This window comes from Glycine max, chromosome 6 (genome assembly GCF_000004515.6).
Source record: "Glycine max cultivar Williams 82 chromosome 6, Glycine_max_v4.0, whole genome shotgun sequence".
NCBI lineage: Eukaryota > Viridiplantae > Streptophyta > Magnoliopsida > Fabales > Fabaceae > Glycine > Glycine max.
This window is the reverse complement of record NC_038242.2, coordinates 46,420,320-46,445,650: the sequence shown is the minus strand read 5'-3', so window position 1 is coordinate 46,445,650 and position 25,331 is coordinate 46,420,320. Positions and strand designations below refer to the sequence as shown.

Sequence of the window (25,331 nt, the reverse complement as noted above, 5' to 3'; positions counted from 1 at the left end):
TATGTCCACTGCAGGTGAGCCATTGGAACCAAGCCAGAGTAGGGCCTTCCATGGCGAAGGAAGCAACAATTAGGCATTCAGGCTCGGGTGTGGAATGATAGTCGAAGAATTGGTTAATTTTGAAGGTCCACCCCGAAGGATCGGAGCCATCAAAACGGGGCACCTCAAGTTTCATACGAGAAAGGTTAAAGGGTATGGATGGTGTTTGGGGGTTGGTTGAGGATGAAGAAGGTGTGGGTGAATGATGTTGGTTGGATTCCAACACAGTGATGCGCTGGATGAGATCATCAAGTTTGCTGGTGACATGGAGCTGGTTGGAAGCAAGTTTAGCAATAGCTTCTTCCATCCATTCAAGACTGGTTTTAGAGTGGGTAGCTTCGGCCATGGCAACAGTGCTCAATGAAAGCACCAAATTGTTATGGGTGTTGAAGTTCCTGGAGTTTGAGGCCCAGGGTTTCTCCAAAGAAAAGATAAGGAAAATGAACTTTTATTTCAGCTTGGATTTTGCATTACATGAGTGTATTATTTATAGACAATGAAATACTATTTTGATTCAAGTCATTTCTTGCAGGTCCTATAGGATACTACTAGCATTAACAAATTATGGAATTATCCTAACAGAATGATGCTTCCATGGGGAATAGGATATTTTCTTAGCCAATTAACGCGTGCCAGCTTAGCACCCCTTGTCGGGGTTAGTTACGAAATCCCTCAGGTAATGTGGTTTGGTGATTTGCCTCTTGCTCCTTGAATGAATGGCTGATTCTGCTTTGTCTGATGTTCCCTGATTCTGGTTTGTGCCTTGTATGGTTTGCTTCATAACAGTTTTCGTAGAATGAGGACTTTTAACAAATCATTTCTTGCAAAGCAACTATGGCGTTCATGTGTAATGAAAATTCTTTGGCATCTATGATTTTCATAGCAAGGTATTTCCCTTCTTGCTCTCCTATGTTTACTAGGAACTTCGACCAGCATCCTATCGTCCAAGGACTTGGTGGAGGAGGGGGTTGTTTGGTGCATTGGTGATGGGAATATAGTCAAAGCCTGGGAGGACAAATAAGTTCCGGATTTTCATGGTAAGGTTCTTCCACCAATATATAGGTTTCTCTCCAAACAACCAGTTGAAGGGGGTTGACCTCATAAACCATGACTCTCGCAGTTAGGACCCTCAAAAGATTGGGAACCTTCTCTCCCAACATATGGGGCTTTTATCTAGAAAATTCCTCTACGAGCTTTCCAATCTCCAAATTGTTTGATTTGGAAACATACACCAGATGGGTGTTTCTCTGTTAAATCATGCTACCATGCTTCTATCCAAAGTCAAGTTTCGAATGCTGCTTCTGCAAGCAAAGCAATTACCATGGTGATCTCTGGAAGAAATTATGGTACATCAAAACAGTTCCAAAATGCCTTCATTTTGTGTAGAGAGCATGCAGGAATATTCTGTCGGTCATGCTGAACTTGAAGATGAGATGAGGGGAGGTTGAGGAATCAATGGTCCATCTAAAAGTGGACACTATTTGCCCAAGCTCTTCGACTGCCTCGTAGTCAGGAAGGGACCATATATCTCTTTCAAACCCTAAAAGATGGGAGAGACAGCCAGATGATGTCAATAAAGCCAATTTTGACGTACCTATCTGTTAAGAAAGGTATAGGTTTTTATTTTGGGGTTATATATAGAGATTGCTTTGGGGAAGTTTTTGTTGCATCAACTTCTTTCTCCCCTTCTTGCTTTGATCCCCATGTTGCTAAAGCTTTAGCTTTCAGATGGACGATTAAGACCATGACGACTCATCTCTCTTTTTCAGTTGTAGTCTATGAATTAGTTTGTCAACGTCTGATCTGTGCTTGGAAGAATAGCAAAGGTGAGGATAGAAGCTATTTTTCAGTTGTAGTGCTTTGTTGGGGGCATATGACCCAAACGTTCTTAGGTTTTTGTATAAGATTGCAAATAGAGCTACTGATACTCTTGCTAGTTTAGCTTTTAACCTTAAAGACAAGTATTGGATGGAGGATGCCCCTCACAAATTGCTGTCTATTTTGGCTGATGATGTAAGGCCCCTGGTCTCCTTTTCTAATTGAATGGTAGGTTCTTGATTATTTTTTTTTTAAGAAAAGACTAATAGAAAGCAGGGAGACAAAATCCATATAATCCCTTAGTTTATATATCATATTATTTCATTTCATTTTTTATTTCTCTTTCTTTGTATTATGCTTATTGTTAATATTTTTATAATTTTTTCTAATGTTTTTTAGTAATTAACTATATATCAATTAAAGTGCGTTAAATTTGAGTAAGAAAATACTTTATTGAATATATAATAATATTAACAACAACGAATAAAAACTAACAATAATATAATGTCATTTAAATTTAAATTTATTTATAGATTTTATGGTTTTCTTAATCTAATTATTATATTTTTAATGAAATTAATATTAATCTAATTTAACCTAGCCGAGCTTTCAAACTATTTTTTGAGCTTTTATTTATCAATTATTTTTAATCATAATTTCCGTTTACATTTTTATTTATTAACACCTCGTATATTTCAATTCGTATACAGCCGTGTTGTACATAAAATAATCAAATTTACGCTAACAATAAGATTTATAAGAAGAAAAGGCACATTACATCAAAACATTTATTTAATTAATGTCGAAATTTTGAATCTTACATCTATAAAATTTGTACGAATTAAGCATTTTATAGTGCATATTCTAAGACAATTTATCTAGGGCCGTAATGTGACGCGGTAACATACTTATTGAATCATGACGCGGTGACATATTTATTGAAAATTATTTTTTACAACGTACATTCTAAACGATCATTAGTACCTACCTTAAAATGTGTTTGGTAGACAATTTCGTCATTTTTGGCAAAACAACAATGACTGATTTTCCAGAAATCACCTTCATTTTCATTTAGTCGTGATTGCGCTGTGTCATTGTAATTTGCACAAGATAAACGGTCTCGCAAATTACAATGGCTGCCCAGGCAACCCAAATTAATTTGAGCAAAATCAATTTGGCAATTTGCAATTTTTGTTTGACAACAACAATGGTAATATTTTCGGAAGTTCATTTCCAATAATGAGACAGAGGAAATAACATATATATATATATATATATATATATATATATATATATATATATATATATATATATATATATATATATATATATATATATATATATATATAAAATTAATTATACAACAAAAATAAGTTTGTAATCAATGAAAACATGTTTTCAGTAAAGATATTTTTAAGTTTAAATTAATTTTTTAATATTTTAATTTACTATTTAGATTTAATTTGATCTTTTAATTTTTTTATTTATTTAATTCTTTAATTTTTAAAACTGATTCAAGTTGGTCATTTAGTCTTTTTTTTTAATTTGATTCTCTAATTTTTAAAATTATTTTTTTTAAAATGTACATATTGTAGCGGTTTAAAATCATTTAATAATAATTTTAAATTGTTACAAAATGTAAAGACTAGATTAAATTGATTTAAAAAATTAGAGGACCAAATTAAATCCAAAAAATAAATTAGAGAATTAAAAAAATTAATTTAATCTATTTTTAACTTATTATGAAAAAAAGCATATTTGTCTTTTCATATTTATTTTGATATTTTATACATATATTATTAATTTTTACTTAGTTTATTTTTTGTATAGATAAATTATTATTTAAAATTTAAGATAATACATTCAATATTTTTTTAATATGTATTTATTATTCAATATTCATAAAAGATAAAATTAATCAAAATCAATTAACATATATTTATTATTATTTTTTAATATTTTAGTTTTGATAGAACCCGCCAATTCAACCAAAAATGGGATTGATTATCCGTTTCAACCCCCATATATAAAGTGTGAGACGGGACATGTTAACTCATTTTTGGCCAGACGAATCTAACCGTATTGTTTCCCGATCAATAATGCAAACTATGGGTGGACACAATTTTTTTATTAGTCAAAAAGAGACAATACTAGTTAGTAGCACCAATGATTTCAATAGGTTGCAGCCTAGTTGCTACTTCACAGGCAACACTGCAGGCCAAAGAAATATATTATTAAAGGAAGAGGTTAAACATGAACAAAAATATGCATGAACCAAATCCATGTGAAAGCAAACAATTTAAACCTATAGTTTAAAAGATTGTAGCAATAAAAGCAGGAAGGGAGTTCTACTAATATTTGTACAAGTATTGTCCTCTCTAAATATGTGTTCAGTGACAAATCTCATATTCTTTGTGAAAGCTATACAATTAAACCACCTATTTCTTAAGCTCCAAGGGACCAAGTCACAATTCTTGAAAGCTTGAACCACACTAAAGCAGAGTCGCATTCCAAGCAAAATTTACTTCAACTTTTTTTTATTTTGTTTTGTTATTTCTATCACCAAAATTAAGCGAAAACAGAATTTTTAATACCCAAATTTCTGAAAAAGTATATTTTTTCACTCAAATCCTATTTTACATGTATAAAGAGTGATAAAATAGAAAAATATGAATATTATAAATAATATGATGTGATAAAAAGAAAAAAAAAATACTAATTGTTGAAAAGATGTTTTAAAAAAATGAATGTCATTGTTCCCTTCAGCCTGAAGGGATCAATTATGGTTTACAGAGGCTGCTCACGCAATCATAAGATCTAGGCCGTGTAATTTTATTTTGTTTTTTTCTCTCTTTTTTTCCACTAAACTAAGGTTGTGTTAGTAACGAGTGAAAGAATAGGATGAAAAGTTAGGGTGCCAATCAAATGAGTGGAAAGTAGGGCTTTCATGTGTTTTGTAGGCGAGAAATCACCAATGAAAGTTGTTTAAAAATGATGGACCTAACACATTTCAATTTCACTCCAAAAATGAGGTAAAATGCGGTGAAAGTCTACAAGAACCTCTTGACTTCGATTGATTTCCAAAATTGCGCTTATCTCATGTTTGGTGCATGCATAATCAAATATGTGTTGACATATTTGATTATGGCTGCATGCATAATTGGTTTTATTGATAACAAAATGGAATGTGTGACCAAAATTGAATATGGTGTGTTAGGAAATCGAATTGGAGTTAGCAAAATGTTGTTGGCAAAATCTAACGTGTTGACATATTTGATTGTGTATTTTTTTTTATAACAGAAGTCCAGCATATAATCTGTGAAAGTAAAATAAAAAACATATATGAGTAAAAATTAGAATCGTAAAAATACTTAATTTTTTTTATTATCAACTACACTTTTAATTTAAAACTTTCATGTATTTTTTAACTCTATTTCACTTTAAACAAACAACTTTACTTTCCATTTTCTTTTTACTCTCTTTTATTTATTTTCATTCCAGACACTTTTATTTCTTTTCTAAGAGTATGCTTGGATGCAGAAATTTAATAAAGTAATTCAATTTTTCAAAGAATTTTAATTACTTTTCAATTAAATAAGATGTTTGGATAAAAATTTGAAAAGAAATTGAAATTTGAGTATTTTGATAAGGAATTTTAGTTAACTTAAATATTAGTATTTTAAATTCTTTCAATTTAGGAAAGAATTTGAAATTCATTTGTGCACAGAAAACCTCCGCACTTGTTCGACGGAGCGTCCTCGAACCCGCCTTCGAGTCATGGCTCCGCGACACCGGCTTCCTCAAAGTCCTCGACCACCGCACTTCCTCCTCCGCCGCAGCCACCTCCCTCGCTCCCTCCCCCGCTCCCTCCTCCGCCGCCTCCACCCTCTTCTCCCGCCTCTTGACCTTCCTCTCCCTCTTCACCCTCAACGCCTTCGCCAAGCTGGCTGCTGATGACTTCGCCGTCGACACACCCTCCTGGTCCCGCTCCTTCTTCGCCTTCTTCAATTCTTACTCCTTCCCTTCCTCTCCCTCATAGGCGCGATTGAGAGTTCAGGAAAACATGAAACTCTACACCCGCAACTATTTGTTCATTGTTTTCTTTGCCTGCACTCTGTACGCACTCGCTATTGCCTCTCTATTCTTTGTTAATTTGAAGGTTTTTTTGTTGAATTCGAGAATCTATGTTGTGTTTTAGTCATATAAGGCTCTTGAATTTGGGAATTTCCATCGTCTTTGGATAAACGTCTATGTAAATATTTATTTTATAAATTTAATTTTAATTATATAAAAATAAATCTCATTCTTTTAGCGATCGTCAATTTTTTTTCTGATTATAATTCTATTGAAAAAAAGCTGTAACACACAAATTTATTCCCGAAAGATACCTTTGAACTTTAGCCTCCAAAGGAAAATAAAATAAAAGACTCTACACGAGCATATACTTTAAAAATGAAGAAATTTAACTTTCTTATCAAAATACAAAATTTTGAAAATAAAGAAATTTAATTTCGTTATCCAAATACAAAATTTTAAAAATGAAAAAATCTAATTTTTTATCCAAACACAAAATTTTAGAAATGAAGGAATTTAAATTGAAGCATTTGAAATTCTCAGAATTTAAAATTCTTTAGAATTTTAAATTTCTTCATCCAAACACACTCTAAAAGAAATCCTAATTCCCAAGGATGAAATTGAGAATTAGGAGGATAAAAAGAGATGATTAGGGGAGGGAATAGGTCAGGTCAGGTCAGGCTTTGAAAGGCCTGAGCCTAACCTACGATGAATCTTTGAGGCCTGAGCCTGGCCTATAGCCTATCAAAGGCTTTTATTTTGACTCGGCCTGAACTTTTTAAAAGTGTGGTCTGACCTGATAGCCTTTTTAAAAGCCTTTTTCACAATAAATATTTAATATTTTATGGAGTAGGAATGTAATAGGAAAGTCAATCAAAATAATGAGGAATATAAAAGGACACATGACTCACACCTAAATTGTAATTGAAGTCCTTGATTCTGATAGTTTCAAAAAAAAATTAATTGTATCCAAAAAATAATATTATATATTGGTACCCAAAAAATAATATATATATATATATATATATATATATATATATATATATATATATATATATATATATATATATATAGGTTTATAAGGCTTTTTAATAAGCTTAAGCCTGGTCTATTTAATTTAATATGCTTTTAAAAAAGTCTGAGCCTATCATTTTAATTAAATAGACCAGTTCAGGTCAGACTTTATATAGGTCAGGTCGTAGGTCCCTATAGGCTGATCTGACCTATTTCCACCCCTAGAAGTGATGCCTGCGAGAGAAGAGCACAATCAGTTGATGTTAAACTGTTGAAAAGAGAGCAAACAGTCAATCTGTACGGAGCGGACATTCTGGACGTTGTCATGTTTGAATTAGATTATTTTTTAAGATTATATATAAGGTGATTCTTAGCAAAAAAGAAGATAAAAAGCTATATATTAACATTATTATTAATTTTTTTTACCAAATTATTAATTATTATTAAAACGTTCTACTTAGTAGTAGCAATTTAGATAATGATTAAACATTGTAATTTAATGAAACAAATAACTATTTTTCTAGATCAAATATTCTTTACCAGAAATAATAGTTTGAGTTGAGTATGATGATTATGGATGATAAAATTTTTCTTTTTAAGTAAAATAAATAGCTTTTTTATCGTAAATAAAAAAAATCAGAATTTATAACTGCTTTGTTTTTAGTTAATTTTTATTTCTCTATTTTATAATTTCTTGCAAATGATTAATTTGGAGATTTTAAATTTATTTTATTCCTAACAATTAAAGACAAATATCAAATATTAACAACTTCCACACCGCTCAATTTTATAAGGTATGTTTTATATATACTCTTGTGCATTACTTTCAATGTATTTTTTTTACAAGTGCTTTCACGCAATGTGTGTGTATATATATATATATATATATATATATATATCACTTAATATTTTTTACTGCATCATTAATGAATTTTTAATAAAAATTTCATTATTTATTTTTTAATTTTATCCTTATTAATTTTTAAAATATCATTATCCTTATTATTGGAGTGAGCAAATTTGTTTCAATTATCGGAGGAGATGAAGCAATTGCAAGATTACAAACAGCTGAAATAGAAAGCTCAAAAGGCAATTAATTAGAAGGCTAGAAAACAATGAATAAAAAACAATAATGCTTAACGAAAACAAACGATAATGCCCTCAACTGCCAAAGTGACAAGAAAGAAAATAAGCCATTATCAAAGGAGAAAGCTAACCTCATGGTTAGGAAAAAAAAACAAAAAAACTAACATCAGAAATAAAGGTGACCCAACCAACGAAATGAAGAGCGTTTATAATAAGGTTGAATGGTTGGTCACCATTTATATATATTGTATTTTAAATAATAATGTTCAGATTACAACAATTACCTAAAGAGTTTAATGCTGTAAAATAATTTAAACGGTTATTCAATGACAAATTATTATTTAAATTATTTTAAAAGGAAAAGTCAATAAACTTATATATTTTGATAAGTTATGATTGGAGTACTCTATGAGTGAATATGGACGCTATAGTTTTTGTATGCACATGATTTTACTGTTCTATCAATCCAGCAAGTGATGATCCATTGCTTGAGTGGTTATATTTGTTTGTTTAATAATTTTTATGGATATTGAATTTGATCAATCTAATGGAAAATTTATTAAATGAATAATAATTTTGCATACAATTTAAAAGTAATTATTGATAGTAATTGGTAAGGCTAAGAGTAAAACTAACTAATAGTATGCTTGTTGAAGTAAGCCAAAAGACCAACAAAAGGAGCATTGATGTATGTTGTTGGCTCTGATTGACCAACATTATAGCGCGAATCCTGAAAAGAATCATCTTCAGCAGGTCCTCCAACCACAGCCCCTGTTAGAATGTTAGGATTGGGTTTTTCTGATTTGAAATATTGGTCTCCCTCACGACACTGGATATGTTGTGGGTGCATATTCACAGATGGTAAAGTTGAACCTCGGTGGTGTATCTTCTTAGGGTACTTGGCTCCATACCCTACCATGTATGACATTCCTAGTGGGTTCTTTCCCAATATGTAATCCACCTACAAATTTGCAAGACCCATATAATTCAAAAAATTAATTAATATATGCACATGCTTATACTTTTACCCTTCAATCAGGATTTATTTATGATCAATTGCCCTAGCTGCAATGCAATTGCATGCATACCTGACTTTTTGCAAGATTTATGAGCCTAGCTGGGTCGGCAACTTCATTCCCACATGTTACTGTTTTCTTCGCAGATTGCATGTAACGTGCATAAACAATTAAAAGAAATGACAGAGCTGTTGTGTGTTGTAGGTTACTTCCTCCAGGTTTGAATAGAAGTCCACCTAATTATCATGACCACTCAGTTTTAAATTTATTGGATTGAATCAGTCAGAAAGTATATGAAGTGAGTACATGCTGCATTTAATTTATTTTAACCAAATACAATATTTAATTTCCTATTCTTAGCACGTATGTTATTACTTATTGAAATTATAAGCATTGTTAAACTTTTAATTAAAAGAATTTCCCGAATATATTTAAAGAAAAACTCTCAAGTCATATAAACTAAAACACCTTTAGAGTACGAGACAGATTTGGTAGGGGAACTCGGCAACAAAGAGCATATAAATTTATCTGCATTAGGAATGAAAAGATCTCTACTGGATGCATCAGCCATCGCCCACTGCCAAGATTGGAAGGATTAAATGAGATATGAAAAAACTATTAATTAAGTTACCAATTTTTAGATATACCAGAATTAATGATTGTTTTAAATCAAAATGTAAAAAATAAAAGTGTGGTTGAAAGATTAGTAACCTGCGAAACAAGCACATTTATGCCAGCATGCTTGCAGTCCCATCCAAATTCATCAAGATTGCCCATGGATTGGATGTTTGCTTTCACAAAATCCCGATAATTGGGCTTATTACTGGCTTTATACAACCATGCTGCTCCCCAAATCAACTCATCCTGATCAATTTTGTGCATTAATAATAATAATTTCGTTTCCACTGCAAAAATTATGAGCTTGAAAATTCTAGTACCATGTAGCCACTAATATCACAGTAGAAGGGGCATGCTCCCGCACCGACGCTGTTATTATAAGATCCACGATATTTATTTGCAAAGTCAAATACCTAAACATAACATAGGGAGATAAACATTATTAGCTAGCAGTAGAACATTTGAAATTGAAATATACATATAAAATTATATTTTTGATCCCCCAATTTATCTTCGATTTTAGATTTGGTTTCCTAATAATTTAATTCACGAATTTGATATTCTTATCTTGTAAAATCGTACAATGTTGATCCACAAAGTCACAATTGGACATTGACATATGACAGACATCATCCAACAAGAACGTAAACTTACATTCAACATCATCCAATTGTGACTTTGGGGATTAACATTGCACGATTTTACAATACCAAATTCGTGAATTAAATTATTAGGGGATCAAATCCAAAATTAAAGATAAATTGGGACACCAAATTTATAATTTTGCCTGTAGCATACGTACCTGCATAGCCTTAATGAGAAGCAAGTTGGAATAGTGAGGATCAGTTTTCCTAAAAGCCATGGAAGATGCTGCAAGTGCGGCAGCAATCTCAGCAGAGAGTTCTGAACCTGGCCTGTTCTGAGAAACAAAGTACGAGGTTCGAGGAGTGTCCATGTCTTCTGGCCTCTCCCAACAATCGTGATCGGCAATGGGATTGCCAACTTGTGCCACAACTATATTAGGATGTTTTGTGGCTTTGAGAAAATAATCACTTCCCCACCGGATTGCTTCCAATGCATTTTGCAACTCTGAACCCATCAGATCTCCAAATTCTACGACACTCCAACCTAGCATGCTCATTGTGAATGCCATGGGAAAATTGAATTTCACATTGTCGCCAGCGTCATAGTATCCACCTACCATATCCATCTGAAATTTCGAATAATTTAATAAAACATACTATTTAACATTATTTTGAGGTGGGATGAGAATAGAAATTTAATATTTGTATCAAAAATTGAAAATGTCGATCAATATACGTTAGTTTTTTAATGCTAAAAGATCAATCAATCTCTTGGAATTAATTCACAAAATTTAAGAATTATCCTTAAAATTATTCTACTCCTTACTTTACTATTTTCACCTAACTATTTTTAATCTAATTAATTAGTATGTACTAATCATCTTCAATCCTCACCGGAGAGAAAATAATTTGATTTCATTAATTTATAATATTTATTATTGAGTTTAATGCCCATACTAAATAGTAAAATAATTTTATAATATCATCTAATCATAACTCACAATTAATATGATTTAGTATAAAATAATTAATTATCATAAAAATTAATAAATTTATCATATATAATAAATAATTTTTTATTGGATAACGTATATTATATTATCAATGCATAAACTATTATATCTTTATTATTTATCAACTATAAAAATTATATAATAGTTAGTATTTTAGCCCTTGCATTGCATGAGCTAAATATTTATTTTATAAGTATAATTAAATTTATGATAAACAAATATTTTTAAATACATAAATTATATTATAATTAAAATATGTAATTAATAAATATATTTGTACTTATAAATTATATTTTATATTTATGATAAATAATTTATATTATGATATATAAATATTTTTAATTATTGATAATTTCTTTTTAAAATATTGAAATTAAGATTTTTTTTAAAAGATAAAATTAAAGATATTAAAAATGGTAGATTAAAAAAATATTAATTAAAATAATTAAGATATTAAAAGTGTAAGAAAATACTATGTTTGAATTTAAATATATAATTGAAATAGTTTAGTTTTGATACTCAGTTACAACTTGTTAGATGATTTAGTTGATATTAAAAATATATGAAAAAATTCACTACATCATGATAACATAGTATTCAACTGAGAGTAAATATAAGGAAGCGTTGAGCAATGAGAAAGCATAACATATTGTAATTTTATAAAAGAAATGCAATAAAAAAATTTAAAAAAAATCATATAAAAATAAATTAACAAATTATACAGAAAAAAGTCTTACATATAACAAACAAAATAATATGTTATTTTAACCATATCATTTTTTTAAAGGATCTTTTATGAAATTTAAAAAAAAAAAAACTTTAGATATTGAAAATATAAACACGCATAGAGTTTAATTACATGAATGTCTGAGCCATCATGAAGTGCAGAGTCTTTCCGCCATTTGATGCGTTGAGAAGGTGGTAACTTGCCAGACCTCTGACCTTCAAAAAACAAGATGCTCTTTGCTAATGCTTCTGCATAGTTAATTGAAGCTGCCCTTGTCATTGTGACAATCACTATCATCATTGTCATTGTTACCAACAATAACACTTTTGACGACATAGCTATTAGCTATACGTTGTTTGCTCTCGTATTTTACGTAGTTATGTACCTTTCCAATTACTGGTGTATGCTACTGTGCAGTATGAGCCTTCATTCACCTCTCGAACACTATAAATAAGCATACGTTCCTATTATGATATCCTGAAATCTGATCACAATATTTCCATTAACACGTTATAAATAGAAATATAAGAACAACAAGAGAAATAAAAGATACTATAACATATACGATATGTTAAACAAAAGAAATAAAAATTATAAAGTAGTATTAATTAATTGAATAGCTGTGATATTAAAAATATGAATTTAATACTTATGTATTCATGATGTAAAATAATTTTCATCCAATAATAAATCACTTTTAAATTATATTGATAATTATTTTAAAAGTGATAAACTTACCGTTGAAAAGTAATTATATAATTGTGTAGAAAAAATTTACATTATAAGTATTATAAGTGTAACATTTCTTCTCTTAAAATATTCATGTATTTATTATAAAGGGAAAAAATATATATCTAACAATAACAAAAATTAATTCAATTAATAAGAAATAAATTCATAAACTTGAGTTTGATTCTCCCCTAAAGACCTTGTTGGTGGTAAATTGGGAGCATATATGTAACAACCTTTGATTAACACCTATAATGATAGTGATGAGGATTTGACATCTGATTTAACTAAACTTTTGGATATATATATATATATATATTAACACCTATAATGATAGTGATGAGGATTTGACATCTGATTTAACTAAACTTTTGGATATATATATATGTGTGTACAATTTATTACATTGGATTGCCTTTGTTTAAGAGAAATTTTTTATTATAGAAATATTATTAGATTATCATTTTGAAGACGTGGAAATATTTTACAAAAACTAAAATATCATTAATTAAATAAGGACGTACGTATCCACTGAACCATGGATTAAAAAATATATAATGTTTCAAGTTCTGTCTCTAGTATATATAGTATAGTTTAATTTTTGTAAATAATTTTATACCGCTGGTTAGAAAAAAAATATAATTATATATTTAAAATTATTATTTTAAAAATTAACAAATTTAGTTATAAAAAAACAAAAAATTTCTCATTCATAAAATTTATAATTATATGTCTATGTAAAAAAATTACATTATATATACTATTTTTTCTGTATTATATATATATATATATATATATATATATATAGCAAATCCTCCGTGTAATTATTAAGGACATCTTTAGATAAAATTTTCTGTAAACACTTATTTGTAGAAGTTTTTTCATATTAACTTCTCACAAAGTTAATTTTAACTTATCCATAAATTAATTTTTAACTTATAGAAAAATGTATTTCATTTTTTTCTTTTTCTTTTTGTTGGTATTTCTAAAAAAAATTATCTAAACATATTCTAATAGGAGAAAATATTAATTGTATGATATAATTATATCTTTCTAAACTTGTGTATTTTTATTTAATATTTTTCACAAGAGGATGGTCGAGTGGATAAATATGGGGTCTCCCATATTAGTGCACGAGGTAAATGTAATTATATCGATCTTTATAAGCCATTTTTATCCCAACGGCTTCCCTTATCTCAAATTGCCCCAAATTTTTATCATAAAAAATAAAAAATATCAAGGAAATCAATAAGGTCTAACACTTGCAGCGGAATAAAAGCATCTATTATACATATAAAATATACTATAACAATAATCAATAAAGAAATTTGAATTATATATATGAATTATATATATGGACGTGTGTTTTTGAAATAATAATTTTTTTAAATTGTGGGAAGATCCTACCTGAATTCGTACCAAGACTATCCATGTTATTAATTATTTTATGAATGGAATTTTGAGAAGATTTGGATTTGGACTTTTTAGATGAGAGATTTGATTTAAAATAATTTTATATCTTTTTATTTTAAGAAGATTTATAATTTAAGAGAAAATATTTTTCAAATAATCACCTTATTACTTATGATAATTAATCACATGATTTAGTCTCCTGTAACAATAGAATCCGATTCTTATTTTTGTGAACAACTTTCACATTTAAGCAAAGATAATTTTTATATTTATACTAATTATATTTATATTATTAGTGTTAACAAAAATATAATAATATTTCACTAAAATATGATTAAATTAAATTCTCTAACTTAATTATTAAAGAAATTATTTTCTTATACAAGCTCTTGTTTGCATGTGACCTCCATATATTCAATATTAAACTAACAGTAACTTAATGACAATTAATTAATTTATTATTTAAGTTTACCGTCTAACAACACTTTTTAATGATGAAATAACATGAAATAATATCAGTTGTCTTTCAAAACTAATAGAAGTTTCAAAATTAATAAAAGTATAATATAATATGTTCTTTCATTTATCTATTACAACTCTAGATTGACTCCGGTATTACATAAGATAACAAATGAATTAAGTTTCCCCCTTAATTATTGAGTAAGTAATTTAAAATTATTTCATCATAAAAATATCTTAAGTAAATTAATTTTAATAAATTTATTATATATTCACCTATAATGTTGATGTCAGATATTATTAGACATAACAATGCGGCGGTTAAAATATATTATCTCATCCATGTATCCATTGGGTATCGGCCCGTTCCGTGCTCGATTAAAAATAGAAAAATAATTTTTTTAAAGAAAATATTGAAAATTTGATTTAAGAAAAAATAAATTGATTGTTAAACATTTATTTTTAATTACTTATATATCAATAAATTTATTATAGCGCATGTGTCTACAAAAATCGTTAAGAAAAAAATATTAAATTATGTAAAAATTCTAAAATAAAATTAACTAGTAATAAAAATTCTAGACCTTTTAATTAAATTATGCAAAAAAAATTTAAGTGACAGGGCGGGTCTGGGTTCGGGGTCAGGACGGATGTAGTAATCCTATACCCGTACCCATACCCGACTTTTGGTTATTGGAAAAATCCGAATCCGAACTCATACCCGATTAACTCGGATATTACCCGTCAAAGTCGGGACGGATTTAAACAGATACCCACGGGTACGAGTTTTTTTGCTATGTCTAGACATTATTATCTTTCCTGAAAGATAATTATAGTATCTATCTTAAATATACAAAACTAATTTAGTTTATGATAATATTGAGTAAATAATTTTTTTTTATTCATATAGAAATCAAAGACAAGTATGTGAGAGTTTCCCATAATTCATGCATCCCATTTAATCAATTAAATTATACTTCCTTGATTATTGAGTAAGAAAATTTTTTTTCCATAAAAATATATCTAGTAACCAACTGTGTTTACAACACATTTATTATATATTTATGTAAAAAATATAAAGTTATTATATAAATATTAATCAACGAAATTATCGAAGTTTTTTGGAGGAAATTTTTTTATTAAGAGAGTGCCATGTGTCAAGGTGAGGGTTCTCTTTTCTTTTAGATAATGAATAGAAATATATTATCGATTATATCAATTATATATTACTATAAAATATAAAATAAGATTTTGTCATATATACAGATGTTACATAAAACCAAAGTCCGAAAGTTTCTACTCTAGGATGGATGTGAAATTGTGAATTGAAGTATGCCAAAACACCCACAAGGGGTGCATTGATGTATGTTGTAGGTTCAGAGTGTACAAAATCTGCTCGAGAATCTGCGTATGAATCCTTCATATCTGGTCCCCCCACAACAGCTCCCACAAGCAAGTTGGGGTTTGCATTTTGGTTGTCAAAATAAAATGATCCTCCTTTCACAATGATGTATTCTTTCAGGATATTTTGCTCCGTATCCTACCATGTATGACATATTCGCTGGATTGCTTCCTAGTATGTAATCCACCTGCATGTACGTACATACATACATAAAAATATGTATTACAGCAGATTCCCAAATATTTTTATTCTTACGAGTATCATTGATTGATTCATTTAATAACTTTTTTTCTATATCTTAGAATTCTCCGCTAGATTAAAATTTCTTTTACGTAGATTATATTCACAAAATTATAAATTAATCCAAATAATTTGATAATCTAAAATTTGCATACCTGGCCTCTTTCTATTTGTTTGAGTCGCTTTGGAGAAGCAAAAACTTTACCCCCACAGTTAATCTCTTTATTTGTCTGTTTCAAATAGCCAGCATAAACCAGAAACAGAAATGAGATTGTTGTTGCATGCTGCAAGTTACTCCCTCCTGGCTTGAATAGAAGCCCACCTAATTTCTCAAAAAAGTTTGGATCAAATCATCAACAGGCAACAAAACAAAATATGAGAGTTTGGAAAAGGTTCAGAATCCAGTAATGCAAACTTGCTAATCATAAGATCGAAAGTATGTATACTTTAATGTTGATTATACACTTTTGGATTATGGGTAATAAATTTACCTGAAGAGTATGAGACCAATACTGAAGGTGATTCAGGTAGCACTGAACAGACAAACTTGTCCGCATTGTTGAGGATGAAAGGCTTAGAATTAGAGCTACTATTAATTAGAAGCTGCCAGTGATCACAATTAGAAAAAAAAAATCATCAGCCAGATCATAAACGTTATATATATATGATGGCGTAAATATATACAAATAAAGAAAATATCTGCAAAAAGGAATAATATATAGTTTATGTTGAAAGAAGAAAATTACGTACGGTTATATATATATATATATATATATATATATATATATATATATATATAAATATACACACCTTAGAGACGAGCACGTTGATGCCAACATCCTTTGAGTCCCATCCAAATTCAGCAAAGTTTTTCAGATTATGAATGTTTTTGTCAATGTAATCTACGTAGTTAGGGCGTTTAGTAGCCTTGAACAACCATGCTGCTCCCCACACCAATTCGTCCTATCATTGATAAATTACTTTTAGAAATTCCTTTCTAATATCACTGGGGTCGTCGTCCTAAATATAAAATTTGACAATGTTTGTAAAACTAGAATCCACTTCAATCTTTGCACCATTTTTTATTCTCAGCCAAATTAAGAATATATGAAACACTAGCTAGCTAGGCCTACCTGGTAGCCACTAAAATCACAATAGAATGGGCATACCCACGCTCCGAGGCTGTCATTGTATGATCCTCTGTACTTATCTGCAAAATCAAAAACCTAATTCCAAAGAAAAGTAGATAACTAAATATTGAACCAAACTGTATGTGTAAGAAGAAAATGAAGATATATATATATATATATATATATATATATATATATATATATATAAACGTACCTTTATAGCCCTTTGGAGAAGTCTTGTAGAATAACCTAAATGATACTTGCTATATACAATTGATGAGGCTACTGAAACTTCAGAACCAGGGAAGTCTCTGCTAACGGCAAAGGCTGTTCTGGGGGTGTCCATGTCTTCAGGTCTCTCCCAGCAATTGTGATGAGCATATGGGTCACCCACTTGTGCAAACACAAAACCGTGGATGCTTGTGGCTTTGAGGAAATACTCTCTGGCCCAACGAATAGCGTCTAACGCATGTTTAAGGTCTGGACCCATGAATTTTCATAACTCTATCACACTCCAGGCAAGCATGCATGGTTGTTGAAAATGCCATTGGAAAGTTGAATTTCACGTTGTCGCCAGCATCGTAGTAACCACCAACCAAGTCAACCTATAGTATTTCTTGTTCATTGGGAAATCATGTTCCTAATCCATTCATTTATATAAAATAAAACAGAGCTTTGAAAGAGAAAAGCATTTCCATACTTCATATTTATTTCAAAAACCTATAGTACTATTTAAATGAGCCCCAACCCCTTGTCTTATGATGACTTATGAGACAGCAAAGAGCCATTACTTCGAAATGCACATTAAGTTTTATAATTTGATTTTGATTGTATATAAAGAAAAATGAAGTAAATATGCATCTCATTATTTATTATTAATTATAATAATTCCCTAGGCTATACATTTTATCCTTAAAAATAGCCAAGTACATGTGAAGACCCTTCGAGCACTTTAAAAAGTAGTTGGATTTGTTTAAATCTTTTTGTATTTGTTTTCATATATGACTTAAATATTTATTTATTTTTCTAATATAATTAGATTTAACTTAAATTATATAGTTATTGTTAACTTTAATCTTTATAAATTTTAAAAATTATTTCTCTACCACATAATTAAGAATGATGTGTAATATATAAAAATCATATATAATATATATTTACTTTGATAACTATTTAAGTGGCATATGACATATCTAAATAATTTATAAAGATTAAAATTACTAAAATAAAATTTAAGCAAGAGTACGTATTGTAAACTAGAATTATATTTTACTCTTCTTGTATTAGGGTGATAGCAACTATTGATATATATTAGAGTGAAGTTTGATGTCTTTTCTGCATTAAAAACAAGCACAAGCATTCCAGTACAATATCAAGACCATGAATTCCCAATTTGGGTAAATCTAGCTAGTCAAAATTTTAAACCAAGGCAGCCATGAAAATTTAGGCTAGGAGCAGAAGAAGACAAGTTGATAATTACTTTATTACGAAGGAAAGGTAAGACAGTAGTATCAGCAGGGACTATATACACATCTTGAAGCGCAGAATCCTTCCTCCAAGTCATTCTCTGTGTTGGTGTCCCTCAAAGAACAATATGCTCTTTGACAAAGCTTCTCCATAGTTATGCTTCAAACCCGTTACACTCAATATGGTACCTGCTGCCAATATAAACAGCAACCTTTGCGGGAAACCCATATCCTCAATCTCTCTCCACCAAATCAACCCTAATTAAGCTTCTCTTTCTACACCGATCGAGTACTTAAGTTGCTTCACTACTAAAAAATGTCTTTTTTATTACACAGGTCAGAAGTTCTTTTTCTCAGATATTTCTACCACACCGGCTATAAAAACGGTTCAAAATCGTCTTTAAAAATGTCTTAGAATCAATATAGAAGGTGTTTTTTATAATAGTGTTTGGAATAGGAGATCGAGGGTTATATATATACTTACATATAATGTGCGTTAAGAGCGTATATTCATGAAAAGGATAAGGAAGGAATGAGGCGTACGGGTTATGTTTATCTTAAAAAGCTAAGCAAAGCATTTAATTTGCGCAAGAAAAGGGAACTAACAAAGAATATATATAGAAAATTCAGGAAAAGAGAAAGAATGTTGATGATACATAAATGGAAGAATGGCGGAGCATGAGTATGAAGTGGGTGAATCATGGAATGTTAGTCCGAAAGCATTTGAATGCTTCTCATTCTATACTTATTTCTAATGGCGACTTTCTTTACTTAAATACTCTCTTACTTTGGCTTCACTTCATTTTTTACCTTCAAAACATACATTTGATTAAACGCCCCATGAGAATTCGAGTTTTCTCTAAATACAGAAAGAAAAAGGAGAGAGAAAATTTTATAATAAAATAAATAAAAGAAGAAAAAAATATTTAAGTTGTTATATTTTTTTTTTATTCATATATAAGTTGTTATATGATTTTAGTATACGAATAACAATTTTTCTTTTCTTTTAGCCCTTCCCCCAATCCTTGGTTGTGTTCACTGCAAGTATCTTCTTTCAAAGAGAAACATGGATTAGTGTTTTTTTAAGGGATGGATTTTCTTATATATCCATTCCTATATATATATGTTGTATTTGATTCTAATAAAAGCATCTTCCGTCTCTTTAAATTTTATTTAAACTTAAAAATACCCATACAATAAAAAAAATGTTCATTAAAAATTAAATTTAAAAGCAATTAACGAAGCCTTATTATCGTTTTTAGTTTTCTTGGGCACTTTGTTGCTCAGATTCCACGACTTTATAGCAGTTTAAGGCTTTCATAGAAAATACTATACACAAACTGAATACGTTATGGACAAGTAAGACTTAAAACGTGTATATCAATGTATGAAAGAGCTGTCATAACAAACTACTCAGATTGATATACCTTTTATAGGAATATTCAAGAGAAGAAAATGATGTCCTAATTAATTCAAGGTCTGAAAAATCTTTAAACTCAAAACACTAATCAAAAGCTTATATTTATTTTATCCAAAAAACGGGTGAGAAATTGAACTTCTGACCTGTAGACTTAATTTTACTCTCCTGGACCGAGACATTTCAATATCATTCTTAGGTAAACATCACCTTTGTTGCTTAACGGTCTATATAATGATCCCCAGACTATGATAATGCATGCGGTAAGTGGTGCATGGAAATTAATTAGTCAATTGAGACTCTGTAGGGTCATTAGCAATAACTTTTCTAATATAATTTTAGTTAATTGAAAGGGCTAAGGTATTAAAGTGGGTAGCCTTTCGATTCTTCTTTTTTTTTGTTTTCGTCGTACGTGTTTAACTTAAGAAAAGGGAGAAGTTATCAACGTCCTCTAAACATCTTAATATATAAATTTGTATATGTGACGATCAATCATTCTTATTATGTTGCAGTGGCACTTCAAACTAAGAAGGGCCGTTGTAGGATATATGGTTTGATCTGAGTTTTTAAAACTACCAATGATCCAATATTTACTTTTATTGGTCAATTATTTTAAGAGAAAATATGTTTTTACTCTTTACAAAAATTATTATTGATTTTAATTCTTATAAATTATAAATTTTTAAAAATATTTATATTATTAAATATTAACTAAGTACATAATATGTATGTAAACCTGTCATGTTGTATATATGTTATATAATGGTTCTTGATTCAGAAAAAAATAATCAGAAAGGTTATTAATGTGATATATCGAGATAGGCTTAATTTCTTTTTTTATCCCACTATTTTTATGATATAAGTATATTTTTAAGGTTTGACATAACATATTCATTATCTTATTTAAAAATATTTTATGCAATTAAACATTTAAATATGACAATTTATTTTTTGCAATTAAATCAACTTGATTAACATTTAAAAAGACAAATAAATATAAAATTTTAATAAATTGTAACAAATTTAATATAATAATAATAATATCAATGAATAATTATTTATCATTTTTTAAATAGGTCAATCTATTAACTAGGTCTAAAAGAATTTTTAAATGATCTAAAACCTGAACTATTTAACTAAATAAATTTTATTAAAAGTATTAATTTAACCTATTTTCTAAAAAGATCTAACCTAGCCTGGATCTGATATATGCAAGGTCATAATTACATGTCGAGCAACATGACCTACTTTCCACCTTACTTAGAATGAGTGGAAGCGATTTTGCAAGGGTTGGTCTTTGGCGTTGATACATTTGGCCATAACAAAAATAAAGCAAGTTTTTTAACAAATAAAAAAACTAGAAATTAGTTAAAAGTATTGTGAAACATACACAGAGAAAATTATTGGACAAAAGTTTTTAGAAAAAATAAATTATTTAATAATTTAATATAATTTATCAAATAAATACTATTTTATTTTTAAGAAAATATTATTAGAAAAAATACTTTTAAGAGATCTAAAAGCGAGTTTTACTCACCATAAGATTGGACTGACCTTAAGTTCTGGCATGTATCTTTATTTTTAAAGTTGACCTTTAGTTACATTAAGTTTTTCCTGTCAAAAAAGTTTGAGTGAGCACCCACGGCTATTTCTTTGCCGTCTCTAGTCTATTCTATTATTAGATCTCAATAAAAGAAATAATTAATTAGTTAAGAAGGAGGGTGAAAACAAACGAACATGGTTAGTTTTTCAGTAATTGAAAGGTTATGACTTCAAATATTTTTCATCACGCGTTTTATTACGAGAGCATGCATGACATAATTGATAGCTCACCATACACACATGTTCTGCCGAGTGAAAAATAAAATAAAATAAAATAAAATACAAAATACAAGTGGTATGTTATAACTTACTGTGAAGCAGTTTATTGCATAACTGCGAGTCACTACAAAGTTGGTGACTATGATTCCAAAAGACACTTCTAATCTTTTCTATATCTTATTCACATTATTATCGTTATAATTGGTATTATATATCATTTTTAAGGTGGCATAAACCCACATGTAATCATGTACATTTCCCTGTTTTGTTATCATCTAACTTTAGGTAATAGGTATATATTTCCATTTTGTGAAAACAAGGTGATGACACAATGGAAACTAGAAAAATAACACAATTATTAAAATGATTAATTGACGCAAGAGGCTATTTCAACGAACTTTTGTTTCATTGATGAAATAAGTTGACAAATCCTGGATATATATTCACACATAAATAATGTTTCTTGTTCTCTTTTAACAAGTCACTTATGTTTTTCTGGGCTCACTTTGATGTGAGACTCATCTAATACTTGTAATATCATATAAAAATGATGACTTAATTAACAGACATTACACGACCCTATACGTTTCTCATTCATGTGGGGGTAGATCTTGGTGTAAATAAGTAATGGCCTATGTGATTTCCGACGGAAAATAAAATAAAATAAAATAATGGCCACCCTGATTTATTTTAACAAGCAATTAGATAACTAAATAAAAAACACAAAAAAAAAAAAATCACAATGCATGTATGAATATTTTCATTTCCTTCTCCCTAATTTTCGTGGCTATACAAGGAAAGGGGGAGTCATGGCTTCCCCAAAAATTTTCATAAAATAATCATTTTCCTTCTAAAATATGCAATGTTTAGCATATAATGTTTTTTTCTATCTTAATGCTAAAAAAGTTTATGCATGTTTTTTTTTTCTTAACTTTGTATTTATATTTTAACTTAATATGATATTACATATTAAAAATATACATTAAAATTTATGTTAACTCCAAAAAAAATTAGGTCAAGCTCCGCTCATGTACCATACCTGTATTGATACTCTCAGCTTTAGCATTTCATGCTCATCTTAGGTACATTATACTCTTGAGATATTTTTGAACCCTACATTCCCACTTTATCCTCGAGAGGTTCAGTTGGAAAGAAATGGTGGTCTAAAGGACAACATTGTCTTTGGGGAGTATACCAACTCTGGACATGGACCCCATAGAAAGATGCAAATGAGATAGTGATATCAGAGGTGGGGCCCCATGTTCATTTCAGAAGTGAGCAAAAGTGATGATTCATCACTGGGGTCTACTTGATTGAATCACGGCCCCACATTAAAAGGTCAACTCAGCAAATTACAAAAGGATAGGATCCTATCTTGGCTACTTGGCTCAGTAATATAAAATTCTATTTTTTTTGTCTGTGTGACTGTGTCTATATGTATAATAAAACAAAAAAACCCCTACATAGATGCGAATCATGCGATGCAACAAATTGCATCGAGATATAAAATTTAGATCCAGCATGCTACAGAATGCGATTCTTTGCATTTACTTCCAATTAATAATAAATTTTCCTCTAGAAGGCCATCAACAGGGAGCGAAATTGGCAATGAAACAAAAGTAGCCAGCATTTTCAAATTCTGAATTTGAATGACCAATGTATTTGTGCATTTTCTCAAATTCTATGATTGCAATTGAAATTGAAATGAACTACACAAGAAACACAAAAAATTGAAGCCTATCTTATCTATCTGAATCCCCTCCTTAAAGTTTTGGAGGTACGAGGTGTACATGTCCTCCTAGGAAGAGGCGAAGAAAGTCGAAATTGTTGTTGGTGGTGGGAAAGAGTGAAGGTAGTTGATGTAAGAGAATTGTTGAAGAGGTTTGTGATGTGAGAAAGAGGCACCCTCTTGGGCATTCTCTTAGTCAAATAAAAGGTTGTATTGTATTGTAGTTTAGGAAGAGGTGGGGGTGATGATGGATTGTGTGTTCATATATATTCATTGTTCAATGGAGCTTCAAACTAGAAAGAGGGAACAAATCAAAAAATTTGAGAAATTTTTTGTTTTCGGGTATGGAAGCTGAGAAATTTGTTTATGGCGCTTATTGTTAATTTGTTTTCGGGTAGAGGGAAACTCAAACTTGACCCGCGGATTGCAGGGAGAATTCAGATTCAAGTCATGATGGCCCAAAAGCCCAAAACCAGTACAGGGCCTCAGTCCCCATCTTTTTTCTTCTAATAACTCTAATTGAATTTATAATTAATACTAGTGTAGCTAAAATATGAATTTAGATTAAACTTTGAAGTGATGATGGGCCAAAAGCCCAAACCGAGCACCAGTGACCATTTCTCTTTAATGTGGTTTATCTGATTAACATTTAATTAAATGTAAAAGTTTAACAATTAGAATATGTTTTTATTCCTCGTAAATATAAGCAATATTTAGAATCTGTCTATGTAAAATGTTAATGTTGGGATGATTTCATCCTCACATGACTTTTTACGCCGATTATGTACATAACTTAGGTAAAAGGTCATAGTTTAGATTTATTTGGGGAGAAAAAATAATATATTTTAATTTTGTAAGAATAAAAAAAATTACGCTGAAAGTTTTGCAAAAACATACTCCTAAATTTCTGTATTTATAAGGATAAAAATTATATTTTTATCAAGTTTTCAACGTTAAAAAAATGGTTCAATTTTATTCTATTTTTTTCTTAATCTTTCAGTTGCTTCTTGACTAATAGAAATCAGGTAGGTAAAATCCACATATTCCCTTAGTTTAGATATCATATAAGAATTTATTTTACTAATTGTAATGATATTTTTTTGCGTACTTTTTTATTTATCTTAAGTTAATTATTAGTTAATTTCATTTTTTATGTTTATTTCTCTTTCTTTATATTATGCTTATTTTTAATTAATATTTTTATAATTTTTTCTATTCTTTTTAAAAATAAATAGCTATTAAATTTTGGTAAGAAAGTACTTTATTGAATATATTAACAAATTAATTTTTAAATATTTTTCAATTTGTATATAAAGTTAACAAAGTTATCACATTCTAAATAAGGACATGTTGCATGCAGTTAGTAACAATTAACAAACATAAATAATAATCCTTAACATTATTAATAAAAATATAAAAAAATATTAAACAAAATAATATACACAAGTATAAATTAAAATTACTTTAGAGTTGAAAATGGATTTAAAAATTAAAAAAAAATAGCACAACTTTAAAATCGTTAAAAAATTTACCATT

At 29.1% G+C, this 25,331-nt stretch overlaps 1 protein-coding gene and 2 pseudogenes across 1 annotated transcript; 1 reads left to right on the top strand and 2 right to left on the bottom strand.

Annotated features, from left to right (window-relative positions):
• Positions 1-383: 383 nt before the first annotated feature.
• On the top strand, positions 384-6,055 carry LOC100814904 (PRA1 family protein H-like; annotated as a pseudogene).
• A 2,607-nt stretch (positions 6,056-8,662) lies between these two features.
• On the bottom strand, positions 8,663-12,325 carry LOC100814370 (endoglucanase 8). Its single transcript, XM_003526176.4, has 7 exons — positions 12,122-12,325; positions 10,468-10,875; positions 9,986-10,078; positions 9,759-9,911; positions 9,516-9,624; positions 9,120-9,283; positions 8,663-8,992 (listed from the first exon to the last, which is right to left on the bottom strand). The coding sequence occupies exons 1-7, from the start codon at positions 12,323-12,325 to the stop codon at positions 8,663-8,665; spliced, it is 1,461 nt and encodes a 486-aa protein (XP_003526224.2).
• Positions 12,326-12,419: 94 nt separating this feature from the next.
• LOC102665259 (endoglucanase 4-like) lies at positions 12,420-19,057 on the bottom strand (annotated as a pseudogene).
• Positions 19,058-25,331: the final 6,274 nt, after the last annotated feature.